Genomic DNA, 14,490 nt, shown 5'->3' on the forward strand with positions numbered 1-14,490 from the left:
ACGTTGGCCTACACGGATGTCTTCTTTCAATCCTAACATAGGGAGTAAATAAGCTTGTCCCCAGCTCCCAATTAAATGTAAACAACCAACAACAATTACAGATGCATTTGTATCAGGGTCCCAGTTCCAGTGGCTCATAATTGCATCTGGTCGGTGTTGCTCACTTCTCTGGCACTAAAGAGTGACAGGCAGATAACAAGACCAGGAAAGTTCTCAAGGGCTTGCCTCATATGCAGGCACGAAGGCCATACCCTATAGGAGGACGAGTACTCCCCAAATTAGCTGTAGGTAAAAAATTGATCTCCTGTACTTGAAATGATAAGTTCGCCTAGTACAGTGCGTTGAAGACCGAATATGGGTTATATCCCTCGGCCAAGAACACTCACAAAGTGGTCCTGATGACCTTATGGGACAGGAACAAACACACAAACAACCCCCACCCAAAAACACCAAAAACAAAAGATTTGAGACCATAAACATGCCCTTGATTCCTGCTTCCTAATCATGCTCAAGACGACTCTTTCTACATCTTTAAGACAGAAATTTTGACATGAAAAGTGATATGAGATTTTGATCAAAACATCACATGACGAGAAAGCACTAGGGAATCAGATCACTATCATAAACCTCAAAATTTTTTTACAAGACTGATGATCAAGTACAAGACTGAACTAAGCGTGACAAACTCGTGCTAATTACATGTGGCTGTTTGGAAAAATGGTATAACTGAGGGTTTAATTGAATAAATAGAAACCCTATATACTAATGTATAATTTACAAGAACAGAAAGTTTACAGGTCCCTTCTGCACAATGGACAAGATCCATGCCTCACCAACCATGTGTCGATGCATGGTAGGTGGAACATGTGGTGACAATGAGGTAAACTTCTAACAGTCTCCCCAATCTGAAAGTCCTGCACAGAGAAACAACCAATACATTAGATGAGAATTTGCAAGCATTCTGGACTAATAATCAAATGGCATAATACAAAGAGTAACTTGTAAAAGTACCTGAAGGCAGACGGAACAAGAAACTCGCTCGCCAGAATCATCGACATTGTTATCGTCCGTGATCACAATCTTTGGTATCTTTTCAACAGAATCTCCAGGCAAACCCTTGGCACCCCCAGTGTCAAATATGTTGGGGACCTCTTCAAATGTCGTTTCAACAGCTCCCATCTGATTCATCAGCAAAACTATAAGCAAACGAAAAAATTAAAAAGAACATAAGATTTTCTGAGTAACAGGAATTTGCTCTTGCCTGACTTTGCACTGCACTTAACATAGCAGGACCAATCCGCTCACGAACAAGTCTGCCGCTTAACAGGCTCGCAATGACATCGATCTGATGAAAAAATTCATGATATTTACACATATTAGGCACACATATTTTCAATGAATAAGATGACTGAGTCGCTAATGAAGTCACAATTGCAATACATTTGCAGAATTAAGGACACCAATTAAGATGTTCAGATTATGAGAAAATATAGAACTTTGCTCACCAAATAAAGGAGGCACCCAATGCCAGATTCATCAGACTGCCATAGGAGAAGGGATGACTCGAAGACCTCAATGGAGAAAACAGCTCCAGATATTGCACCAACTGCAGCCCCTCTAACAAATCCACTTTCAGTCTCTTGGCCTATCAAGGCTCCAGTCATAGCTCCTAATAAAGTACCCACTGCATAACCAAAAGCAAGTTAATTTCCCCTTCAGTTTTCCTTTAACCAACCAAATAACAGAGTTCCACAGGCCAAGGATTACCTAAACCTATTTCATTTTGTAATACATACATAATATACATATATGAATTTCTGACAGGTTGAAGCCCAAAACCCCTGCCTATTTGGGGAATTTAAGAGAGAGAGAAATTTAGATGAAAAACCGTCTACAGCAAAATGCTCAAGAAGATTTCAGAATGATTCCAAAGATTCTCGCTTTTCGTGCAAGTATCAAATGATCTAAAGACAATACCGCAATACACCAATTTTGGCAACATTATGAACTATCAGTCGCGAGATCTCAGACAAAACTAAAGATGAGAGAAAAGGAGGAGGTTAGTAAAATTCTCTCTTTTTTCGATAAATAAATATGGGCAAATTCTACAAGCTAATTTGCACACAACATCATTTGAAAAATCGACAACATCCCAGATCGCATATGTGCAAATTCACATCAGATAACACAAGTAAATCTAGAATCAATGGCCATTTGACCACAAAATTGCAAACTTTAAGAGAAACAGTGCAGGGTAGAGGGCAAGCGGGATAATTATAATGAAACAATTAAATTAAAAGGAAAACTAAAGGATTAACACTCACCTAGTGCAAAGAAAAAGGTGAAGATTGCAGAGAATACATTTCCAATAATAGCAGAAACTGCAAAGCTGAAATATTGTTTAACTTTATCGGCCAAATTCCTGAATGAAAATGAGAAAGAAGAAGAAGAAGGCAAAGAATGAGATGGATAAGCATAAAACTCCATGGATTCTGTCTCCAATCTCAAGAATTTAGAAAAGGGTTTTTTTTTTTTTTTTATTGGGAAGAAAAAGAGGATTTTGGTTCAGGTCTATAACCTATAAGGAACCAGCTACATACAGAAATATCTAAGCTTAATTATGTACGTGTTGTTGGACATATATAGGGCATAGGGTAAGACTAAGAGGAGAGGGGGTCCATATGGTGGCGTTTTCGTAATATTGTCCTTAGTCCTTAAGAGAAGATAAAAGGAAACCACATAAACCAACTGGGCTTTTCTTCTATTGTTAATTTTCGCAGAAATCAGTAGTGTGTAAATAGAGGATTTATAACTTTTTCTTCTTCTTGTCCTGTGGGACTTGTGGATTCCCTTCTTTATTTCAATATTTCACAGGCTTTTTCTTGTTTCTTTTACTTCTTGTTTTCCTTTGTGTGAAAATTATGCCATCTAGTATGTACAATTTACAGCAGTGATTCCTAAATAAAGATTGTCACTATTCGGTAAATTTTATTTTACTTTTTTTTTTTTTTATCAATACAAGGGATATCCCAATTTATGCTGCTGGACTAATACCCTATGACTGTGCACCCTTTCAAGAAGACACAACCAGTAAAAAGGGGCTCGAACACACGATGATTAGATTCGTAACTGCTAACCTGCGGCCAACCCTGGTGGCTGTTCGGTGAATTTCATCTGACTACTTAGGTTCGTAAATCAGTTTTGTTGTTGTGCTTCTTTTTGCCGTTGAATAATTATAGCATGTATGATTCCCTAGTACACGTTGCTCCGCTACGTTTTCAGAGGCACGAGAAAGCGAAGCCTCCCTTTGACAAAACTGAGCGTGTTTGTTTGGTTTGGGGTTAAATGGTCCAACAAATGATCACATGCCGAGTCTAACACTCGTTTTCCCTCAATCCAAAAGCAATGGGAAAAAAAGAAAATTAAAAAGAAAATAAAAAGAGAGAATGATATATTTTCAATTTTCATTTTCCTTTAATTTTCTAGTTGCCTCTTCTACCATTTTTTATCCTCCTTTGTTCTTTTTTACTGTAAAGAAAAACTTTTCTTATTTTTTTGGTGTCAAAACTAGCTTTGGGAACAAGTTTTTGTGAGGGTTTGCTAAATTATGCTATATTTGACAATGAGACGTGACTTAATTCATAAGACGATTTACCGGTGATCAATAGATTGCGGGTTCGAATTATCAAAGGAATAGGTGAAGAATTATTCCTGATCCTTTTTAATAAAAAAAATTACTACTACAACAGATCCTGTTTTCTTTTTCTTGTCGAGAACAGCTCAAGGGGCTGGTTCGAATTTATTCCTCTGTCAGCTTCAAGTTCATTTTTTTCCAAATTTTGTTGTTGAGGTGGTGGGGGTGGACTTTCATCTCCAAGTCCATTCATAGTTCCCTTCTACCCTTTATTCCATTCTCATTTAGTTAGAATCATGAATATACATTTTTGCCTCATTTTTGTTTATTGTGTTGACATTAGGTGATTATAAAAAACATTTCGTAGCAGATAAAAGTTTGTATCAAAAACCAATATCAAAATAGTACAATATGCCCTAAAACATTTTCATTAAAATTTGTATCCCGAAGACAAAAAAGAAATGTGTGGAAAAAGTCTTGCTGATATATAAAAATATATATATATATATAATTCTACAAAACTATAATCATGTACTAATAATTATTTCAAAGCTTAACAATACTATTTATTTAATCCCAAGGCTCCATTATATGAGGCTGACTACAATGGAAGGGTCACCATCTCTGCCGTCTCAGCTCAGCTCTTAATTAAAGTGCAGAGAGGTTTTCGCACTGTTTCTTAAACACCTTTTCTCTTTCCCCGCCAGTGGGCTTGCTGCAATATCACAGAATTCACAGGCCCTATTCCTTTTTCTTTTTCTTTTTCTTTTTTTTTTTAATACTGTCCGAACAGAAATTGCAGATGCGCGTATTTGCAGTCGAATTTATTATCAAGTGTTAATGCCATTAGTAGCAATTAATCACTTTCAACTGTGATAGTTCAAAGAAAGTTCCTTCTGAAGTGGACCCAAAGGGCCAAATCTCAAAATTAAAGTTTAAGCATGACATCTACCAAATTTTAGCGAGGGCAAGGACTTAAATCGCCGGCCACGATTTTATTTGAGAGATTTTGTTGAGAAACGTACTGATTAGAGCTTCTTCTCAGAGACGTACCCTCGCCTAGCTTTGTCTCTTAATTACGCGTTTTAATAGTAGATGATTGAATCGGTAATTCTCTGTTTCAAGAATACTCTTTGATATTTTGTATTCAGATTAATACACTATTTTTTAGGCCAGAATATTCCCCACAACTAAAGAAATGGATCTGTCTAATAGGTGTCCATTACACACACCGGTTAAGATGTAATTCAGGTATTAAATTTTTCAAAAAAACTAGCATTAATTAGAAAAAGTGCGTAAATACAAATAAGTGTAATAATTGTTTAAGTATGTATGTACACGGTAGTTTAGATGGAATTCAAGTGTGCTAACGATGCTCATTTGGACACATATACATTTTTGGTCTTTTCATTTAATGTTATGACTATTATTTTTGTTATTTAAATGTTCTGTATTTGTATCATTTTATTCTTGAGGACCCGATGACACTCATTAATCACAACTTACCATTGTAAAGAGCAAATGCATATTTAATTATTTTTTTTAAGTACACCTAAACAAATCATTTATTTTCCCCACTCAATTAGCCGCTATGAAAACACAAACAGCAAGAAGCTAATTTCTGTGCGGACAACAATACTTAAAAAGTTAAGTGGCAGCTATTAAAAAGATCAATCCCAGTACAAATGCCCTTTCTATCGTTTATTATTTGCAAAGTGCGATTAGCAGTTAACATTCTCACTACCTCATTTAAAGAACTTTTCTAATATTTTCCATAACATATTTTCAAAGTGCTTTTGACAATTTTTGACAAAAAAAATTGATTTACTTCTGTAGAGTACATTAACTCTAGAACAGAGGAATGCACTCTTTCATAAAAAAAAAAAAAAAAAGAATTATTGTTAATTATACCAAGCATTTAGCACCTACTGTACCTTTTGACAATATGAAAAAAGGATAAATTTTACTTTATACCCTTGAATTTGTATCACTTTTCTACTTTACACCTTAAATTTAAATTTTGAACACACACCCTAAACTCTTAATTTTTGGTATTTTGCACCATAAACTCTCAAATTTGTCCCATTTAATTCCAATGAATGACAACTCTAGAAAAATTAACGGCATAAAGGACACAATAAATCAATGATAATGTGCTGAAAGTAGTCAAAGCTCAAAAGGTGTCAAGATAACATAACAAAAATAAAACAATACATTGTTATTAATGTATATTATCTTGTTAATTTTGCTAATAATATTAGTAATCGAGACCTTATAAATCAATGATATGTACTAAAAGTGGTCAACAAAATTAAAGGATCGCATTAATTTTTATAGCTCTTTATCTCATTAATTTTGTGACCGTAGTCATTGATTAGAATTAAATTTGACCAACTTGAGAGTTTAGGGTGTAAAGTATCCACAATTAAGAGTTTATGATACAAAATATCTAAAATTGAAATTTATGATGTAAAGTGATACGAGTTCAATCATCCAAAATGGAAATCGTCCATAGGAAAATGATAAGCAGAATATTACCACATAAAGTAGTGTGCTATATATAATAAGCTTCTTCACAGTTGCTAAATATAGACCCACCGAGAGAATTAGCATGGCTAATTATAATAAGCTTTTGACCAATACACAATTCATATGACAATGCCCAAGTTCTTTTGTTCCGTCATTTGTACCCATCAACCAATTTGATTGCTAATGCTCAGGGTGGCTGTAATTTAACCCGGTGTTGATGATGACGGGTTTTTTTCCACGACTGCACTAGGAATAGTTGAATGAGAAAAAATAACGTAAAGTCTGGGATTAGTTGAAATGGTCTTTGTTCAGCAATTCATCATTGGAATAATCGCAAAGGTACTTTTCGCAAGTGCATTTGGACCAACATTTATATATTTATTGAAAAAGATTTGGAACAAAAACCACCACGTCTGCTCGGAATAAATTAGTAATTTACGTAGAAAATTTCATACTACTACTAAACTTTCTTGGCGGCGCCAGAGGCTTAAAATTTCAGAAGTCCACACCTGGCAAATTTATGCTTCTTTTGAATTTAGGAAACGAAAGAAGAGCCACGACATCCCCTCAGTGGAAAAGGAAGGACAACACCAAACCGCCTTCCCGTTTAGTTGACTTTGTTAAAATATTTGCGTTGCATTCCCCGCCCTCAAAACAATAATAATGCTAGCCATTACAAAAGGAGGAGAGCCAAGAATACAGATGATGCCATGAGAATCGAGGTATCTTCTCAATTGTTTCATTTCATCCCAATCCAAGAATGAATTCCGCTTCATTCTGCTTGCAAAAGCAAATGCTATTCTCCTTTTTTTTTTTTTTTTTTCGAGACGATAACTGTTCTATAATCTAATCTATCCTACATTAGGGGGAGGGGGCGGACCTAAGGAGATCCAAGAATAACCCAGAAGAGGCTGAAGCATCACCGGACCAAATGCTATTCTCTCAAGTAGGGAAAAGTATAACGAAAACTCGACTCAAAGTGAAAAAAATTTAAAGGAGGTGTCAGAGCACGTTTTTGATCTAGTCGGATCTGTATGCTGTCATTTATACAGTTTCTTTAGACCATCTTTTCGTAAAATATGATAGATTAAATTATAAGAATGTATGGTCGTGGCAATAAAAAATATTACTTAAATTATACCTGTTTATATCAGACATTGTGAGACCCAAGTCAATAGATAAAATTCAAATTGTCAGCCCCGTCCTTCATATACCGCGGTTTCACGTTATCAATCAATGCAGAATTAATTGATAAAGCTGGCAAGCAATACTACGACCGCATACTGAATTACCGTTGTTCTCGATGAAGTTTGCCTTAACAACTAAGGAAATAGACGAAGAAATGTCGAGAGTCGATGGAGGCACCATCAAATTTCGCTGTTGGATAGCAATATTGTCATGGGTCCTTGGCAATTGAAACTGACTGAAGAAAATACTCAACTAACAAAAGTAACTCGGAAAAAGAAATGAAAGATGAATAGCATCTTGATGTTATTTCTCGGACATTAAGGGTCCGTCTGTTTCGGATGAAAATGTTTTCCAGGAAAATATTTTCCTAATTTCCCGTGTTTGGTTGCACAAAAGTTACTGAAAACATTTTCCTATGTAAAATATTTTCACCCATCTTATGGAAAACAACTTCCTTTCTAAACTTACTGAAGTTGTTTTCCGAAATGCATGCATCCCGCCTGTAGTATGTTCCAAACTTACTGAAAACATCTTGTAGTATGTTCTTTTTTTTTTTTTTAGTGTAAACAGGAGGATTCGAACCCAAGACTTCTTCCTTACACTCCCTCCTCCATACCACCCAACCCTCCCCCTAGTATATTCAAAATAAAAAAAAAAACTTCATCCTGCTCATCCTATGCTAGTAATTATGTATAATAGGGACATTCTTTTCTAGAGAAACTTTCAGCAGTGAGAGTGCAAGATATATGTCACAATAAGCATTGCATGTGATTGATATTTGACACTAAATAGCCAGCAATTTGTTTATTGCTTAAGGAGATATTTTTTATTCATATATACATTTCTCCAAGATTTTTTAAAGTTAAACAATGAGATAAATTTTCTTATTTTGCATGGGAAGAAGTATGTAGTTATAATGTGTAGAAAGTAAGGATAGAGATAAAAGTGAAAATATTTCAAAAGTTAAACAAACACCAGAAAAATGAAGTAAGAAAATATTTTCAATAAGCTAACCAAACACCTGAAAATGATGAAAGGGAAATGATTTTCATGGAAAATTACTTCCACGGAAAGTATTTTCCCAAGGAAAATATTTTACTTCCAACCAAACAGACCCTAAGTGTAATTCATAGTTTCCTGAGACGAGAGGCATCGACAAATCTCATTATTCCATAGCGGATGGAATTCCATTATTTAAAAGGTTGATGCAAAGAAGCATTTTGTAGGTTTACATATGAAACTTCTAAAAAGAATGATTAAAACTAGAAGGTGGTAAACAAAAAATTACCAACTAACTCGTAAAAAATCTTGGTCGTGCCGTTTTACTTTGCTTTGTTCTTACTTCCCTTTTTTAGGCATGAAATTAATTATATAGTACCTTAAAATTTTGAAAGACGAGCCAAAACCAACCACCATAGAGCCAACCCCCCAACCTCCAACCCACCACCATCCCCAAAAAGGAAAAATAAAATGTTGTCGGACTCTTTCTTCTGGAGGTTACTCTTCCAACATTATTATTCTCTTCATCCATAAGATTCAAAATCGAAATCTTGATTAAGGGGTATCAAGCTCTTTATTACTTGACCTAACAACTGTTAGTAAATGTAAGTTTGCTCCAATATTACGAGATCTTGATCAGTAGAAACAAATCCTGAACTCCTCTACTCAGCAAGAAACCAGTAGAGTCTGGAAAATTTCCATACTACTCGACTAACTAGTAATTACGTACTTCTAGATTTGGCCAATAAACGAACTCCCCAGCCTGCTAGATATATCTAAACCGGAGAGAAATGTTTAACGAACATGCTTTTTCTTCTACTACAATTAAGCAGCGTAACTCCCTTCGCTACAAGCAATAAATCTAGCTACTTGATTGGGCCGGATTGCCAATTGGCTTTCCTTTTCTTCTCCTCAGTTCCTTATCCTTTTGGCAACCGATCGAATGTATCAGCACTAGCTGGCAACATTATTCATGCTCCTGTTTCATTCGCTTCTAACTTGTGTCCCTGTAGACTGAAGTGCGAGTCAGGATTTTCCCCAAGTATTAATGCCCTTGTTTTACATGACTGGATTATCTTATTTGCTACGCGATTTCTACTTTTTGTTGACGCACTGGATAATGGCAGACTTAGTGTATAAGCTTATTGTGTCCTGTGGGTTGACATCAAACCACACATGGATCGATCTAACGTATGAGTACCACAAATGACTAAAAAAACTTTGGCGATCGAGTTAGGCCGGCCACGCAAGATACAAAAGATTTCCCATGAATGATGATTTGCAAAACTGGGGACCAACAAGCTTAAGAAATTGAATATTGTTGGCGATCATTACTTGTTTGGATTACATATCACTTAATTTAGTAGTCTAGTTGCAAAAGCAAGTCTTTTGTTTGTTAATCAAGTGTCTCGACCACCTCAAAACTACACAAGCTGGATGCCAAATTCTTACGAGGATCATGTCTAAAGAAGACGTATGCATCATGAGGTGAGCTGATGTTAGAATCTCTCAACTCGATCTTATAAATACCTTTAGTTGATCAAGTTAGCTCTAGCTAGTAGTGCCCATGATGATTTATGTTACCTAATATATGACTTAACCAAATTTGATTGCTTAAATGGCTTTCCTTTGCTTATTATACTACCTAATCTCAACGCTCACACAGTATTTAAATGGAGTAGCGTGCATGTGTTCTGCCTCAAAAGCGAAACCCGGAATCCGTTTTCCTCTTATTTTTTTCAAGAAATTATAGAAAATCATGTTACCAATAATTGAAAAGAAAACCACATCAAATCAACCCGTCTTATTACCTCTAGAAACCGCATAAAGCATAATAATTTCCACATTCCCGTGAAAAAACTTCTGTTCTTAGTCAAATAATTGGAAATGCACTTAAGAAGAGACGAGAAAGGGGGAGAAAATGTGAGCGAGAATAATTCAAGTCAAGGATATTTCTTTATTAATTTCACAACTCGTCATTGTTACATGTTGTATAATAATTTACTGGGCTTTGGCTGTACATCGATGTTCAAGTACCACCTACTCAAGAAGGGCTAGGGAGATTTTTTTTTTTTTTTTTTGTCAAAACGATAACAAGCAAGAAGGACTAGGGAGATGGTTTATCAAGATCATTCAATCCTTGGGTACAAATTTGGAACGGGAACCCGTCAGCATCATGGATTCTTGTATGAGGTGATGTTTTTGCTCCCAAATATAGACGCGACAGTACTGTTAAATTCCCACGGAGTTAAAATGTTAAATCAAGAGAATTATTCAGGAGACCATCCTACCAACAACATATATTTTAAGTACATAATCTGTTCAAAAAGGACAAAATAAATAATGGAATAGGTGTAATATGGCCCAGGATATCATTGGTGCATATCTTAATATAATATGATGCAAATTCTTCATTATTTCCTCGTTCAAGACTTCCACACAATATCTTTGCCATGTTAATCCACGACAACCCATTGTGTACAACAATGATAAAAGCTAATGTCTAATAATTCTATCACGTTCGTGAAGTATCCAAGAAGTGTGTTTGGGTGATGCTTTCTGCATACACCATTTGCAAGATTGTAGTAGTATTAATTATTATTATTAGTTTTTGGGTTCTTGAATGTCTAGAGGGCCATCCATCGAACTGGTAATATTTTTTTCTGCTAAGAGTTTTATAAGGAACCTGGAAAAGAAAAGGTAAACCAACTAAATAAAACAGCCCGTTGTTTAATCACTTTTTAGGCTAGATTTCAAATCAAGTTTTTTAGTTGAATAAACCCAAGGCTGGTAGAGAGACAAATCTAGAAGTAAATCCGTGGCAAGTAGTTTCCAGATCAGTAGATATTACCTCAAGAGCAGGCAAAGTTTGATGCATTAAGTCCACGGATTATGTCACATTATGGATTGGCAGACGATGTCTAGAAATCTCTATAATGGCAGTATTTATGGACATGAAAATTCTTCCTCTAAAGACATTGCATTGGAGTATAATATGTCATATGACTCTTAGTTATCGTATGCAGTTAATTAACTTAACCACCATTAGTAATCCAGTCCGGTTCATGAAGTCAGGCACCAAAACTCCACAAGCATTTATGAGAATATATATATATATTTCAAAAAGTAAAAAAGTGACTAAACAGATGTTCCTAATTAAAACCAAATGGTCCTAAAACAATTCCCTATATTGATTTCTCACCACTCAGGAGTACGTACTAACCAATATTGATTTCTGATAGAATGGTAATTGTTTGTGGTTAGGATTATCAAAAATCTCTATTTGGTAGCTGCAGCTTGGAAATCACGACGGGGCTTTTAGCTTTAGGAAGACAAAGAACTGTGTTTGTACTTTAGTCGTGACTCATGAGGCACCAACAAAGTCAAAAATCAAGTATTAGTTGTACTACCTTTTCTTGTGTCGAAATACATTTTACTCAATTCTTTCCCTGAGATTGACATGGGTGATTCTGCAATATGTTCTTCAGCAACCCCATGAAGTCGTGGGCTTCAATGGCTCAGGACGGTCCATACAAAAATTGCATTGCGGTAAATATCCGTCCATGTACGAGCTTCGGAAAAATGGTTTCTTATAAGATCTCTTGATATATGGTCGAAATCTTGATGATATTAAAAGGTTTTCTTGAGCAATGATAACGTAACAGTCCAAACGCTGTTATTGATGATGATATCTCAAAAACTAGCTTCAACAACCAAACGCAGGAAGCCAGGAGAGGGATCAGATTTCTGAACCACAATATAGTTAAGGATCCGGGGAAAGCAATGGTGGAAACCCTGTTTTACTAACTAACGTATTTGGTCTCCAACTCTGAGAATATCTTGTGTTTGCACATGTTCATGCAGTTAAATTCTCTACTAAGTAAAAGATTTTCTAAGCAATCAGCTGATTAAGTAAAAGATTTTCCAAGCAATCAGGTGAAATAACTAATCCAGTAAGCATTCATGTCAAATCCCACACAAACCTAACATCATTACACGTGATTCATTTGACAAATTGATCCACATTTGAGGAGGTTATACTGTGACCAATTGCTAAGTCAATAATGAATTTATGAATCTGATGGACCAGTAAAATTATTGTTTTCTTGAAAATTAAGAACACACACACACTGGTAATAGACAGGCATTAAAGCAATCCTTGAATGAATTATCTGCTCATTTAGTTGCAAAAGCAAGTGGAGCTAAACATGTGAAAGAAAAATATCCAGAATAATTCAAGAATGGTAGACTTTAGATATGAAAAATGTAAGGTGACCATGTACTAAAATAATCTGCAGCAGAAGAAGAGCATGCACCATGAGGGTATTTGATATTAGAAATTCAACTTGATCGATCTTAGTTCCCCTTTTCTTCCGAAATTGACTCCACTACGCATGAATGGTCTCTGTCTCCTAATATATTAGCTCAACCCAAATTTGATTGCTTAAACCACCTAATCTCAACCTCCACACTTTATTTTAATGATGGAAATGTTATTAATATTAATAATCCAAAACAAGATCAATTCAACCGGTCTCATCATTCTACTTATCTCCAGAAACCGAATAGACGACCATCTTTCCCCCCCCCCCCTTTTTTTTTTAAATAGGGATGCCATCCCTTAATTTATTTATAATCGAAAAGAGTACATCGAATTAGAGGAGGGCCAAACCTGACCTCTGTTAAGTAAAAAGAGACAACTAAGGATGAACAATAATACGCACATATGGAAAAATCTGCGTACCTAAACACATAACAGATGAAGCGAACGAAATCATCCACATGAGGGTGCCCCACATTTGTGGGATTGTGAGTGAGCATGGGAATTTGGTTTAACATCTTGACATACGTGAGCATGCCATCTTTCCTATTTGACATTTCTCTCGCCTGATAAAAATGAAATAACTTCTGTTCAAAGACAAATTAACGTTATGCAGTATGTAGAAGAGATGAGAAAATGGGATCAAAACTGAATCTCCCAAATTGAAGACAAGAATATTTCTTTCTTACCCAAGTTGTCTAATTATCTTTGTTATGTTTTGTCGCACAATATAGTCAAGATAGATCAAGAATTCGCCATTATGGACATGTTCAACAGTTCAAGTGCTCGTCAAGAAGGCATGGAGTTACAAAATTTAAGCCAAAATCGTCACTATGATACGGAATCTTCTATGAGGTGATGAATTTGTTGCATTGGGTTGAGATGTTAAATCACGAGAATTATTAGGACACTCTACCATTCTTTTAGACAACATTAAATGTTGTAACTAGTCAGTTCAAGAAAGGCCAGAAAAGGAAAACTAAAATCAGATTTGTTCAAAAAATTAACCTTAATACTGTGTCAATATACATAGACTCTATTCCACAAAATGCATATTGTATTAATGATCATTAGCAATAACCTATGTTATCCGGAGTCAGGCACTAAAGTCCCGCCAGCCAACATAGCCACTCTAATGCAAAAACATGGGTATGGCAAGGCAAGGTGAAGAGTCCGAGTAACATATATAGGCAATGACAAAGATTAATGTTTCACACTTCCAATTTCGTGAAGCGTCCTAACCTTCCATTATCAACCGACCGGGAAGTGTACTGTGATGATGATTTTATTTTTTCTGATCACTTGATTTGCAAAATTTCCATCAAGTTGTCTTTTCCTTTTGAAAATTTAGAGGGGAGGAAATCTTCTTATTTGCTATGCCAAGAGTTTTACAAGGAACCATGACAAGAAAAAGTAAATAAATTAAACAAAAAGCATCAACTCCTTTTAATTACTTTTAGGTGACATTTCAACTCACGTTTATGGTTGAAGATACGCAAATTAAGTTGGTGGATATACAAATCTGGAAACCATGCCATGCACACGTCCCCACCGAAAGAAAGTAAACCATATATCTCCAGATTAGTACATTACCTCAACAACATGCAAACTACTAATTTCTTGAAAAGCGAAAGAGGCCTATCCCAAAAAAGGGAAAGAAACAAGAGGGCCCTCCCTTGTTTTTTTTGAAGAAAATACTACCCTCAGCAATATGTTCGAAAAGGATCAAGAAAATAAAATATAGAAACTAAAAGTTAATGTGATTCTAGCACATAATGCAATGCTGGTGGCAAACTTTATTTGAAGAGACACATACGTG

At 35.5% G+C, this 14,490-nt stretch overlaps 1 protein-coding gene across 1 annotated transcript; it reads right to left on the minus strand.

The window, feature by feature from the left end:
• Positions 1-601: 601 nt before the first annotated feature.
• On the minus strand, positions 602-2,620 carry LOC113700946 (NEP1-interacting protein-like 1). The gene is made up of 5 exons (XM_027221375.2): positions 2,325-2,620; positions 1,506-1,684; positions 1,262-1,345; positions 1,012-1,179; positions 602-914 (listed from the first exon to the last, which is right to left on the minus strand). The coding sequence occupies exons 1-5, from the start codon at positions 2,485-2,487 to the stop codon at positions 792-794; spliced, it is 717 nt and encodes a 238-aa protein (XP_027077176.1). The 5' UTR covers positions 2,488-2,620; the 3' UTR covers positions 602-791.
• Between the last annotated feature and the right edge of the window lie 11,870 nt (positions 2,621-14,490).

Source organism: Coffea arabica, chromosome 7e, assembly GCF_036785885.1.
Source record: "Coffea arabica cultivar ET-39 chromosome 7e, Coffea Arabica ET-39 HiFi, whole genome shotgun sequence".
In the NCBI taxonomy this organism is placed as follows: domain Eukaryota; kingdom Viridiplantae; phylum Streptophyta; class Magnoliopsida; order Gentianales; family Rubiaceae; genus Coffea; species Coffea arabica.

What these genes read in the sequence shown, in the direction of transcription:
- LOC113700946 (XM_027221375.2), bottom strand. Translation starts at nt 2,487, where the DNA reads ATGGAGTTTTATGCTTATCCATCTCATTCTTTGCCTTCTTCTTCTTCT. An exon ending in CACCTTTTTCTTTGCACTAG is followed by an intron (nt 1,685 to 2,324) that starts GTGAGTGTTAAT and finishes TTGGTTATGCAG; the next exon opens with TGGGTACTTTATTAGGAGCT. An exon ending in TAAGTGCAGTGCAAAGTCAG is followed by an intron (nt 1,180 to 1,261) that starts GCAAGAGCAAAT and finishes CTGATGAATCAG; the next exon opens with ATGGGAGCTGTTGAAACGAC.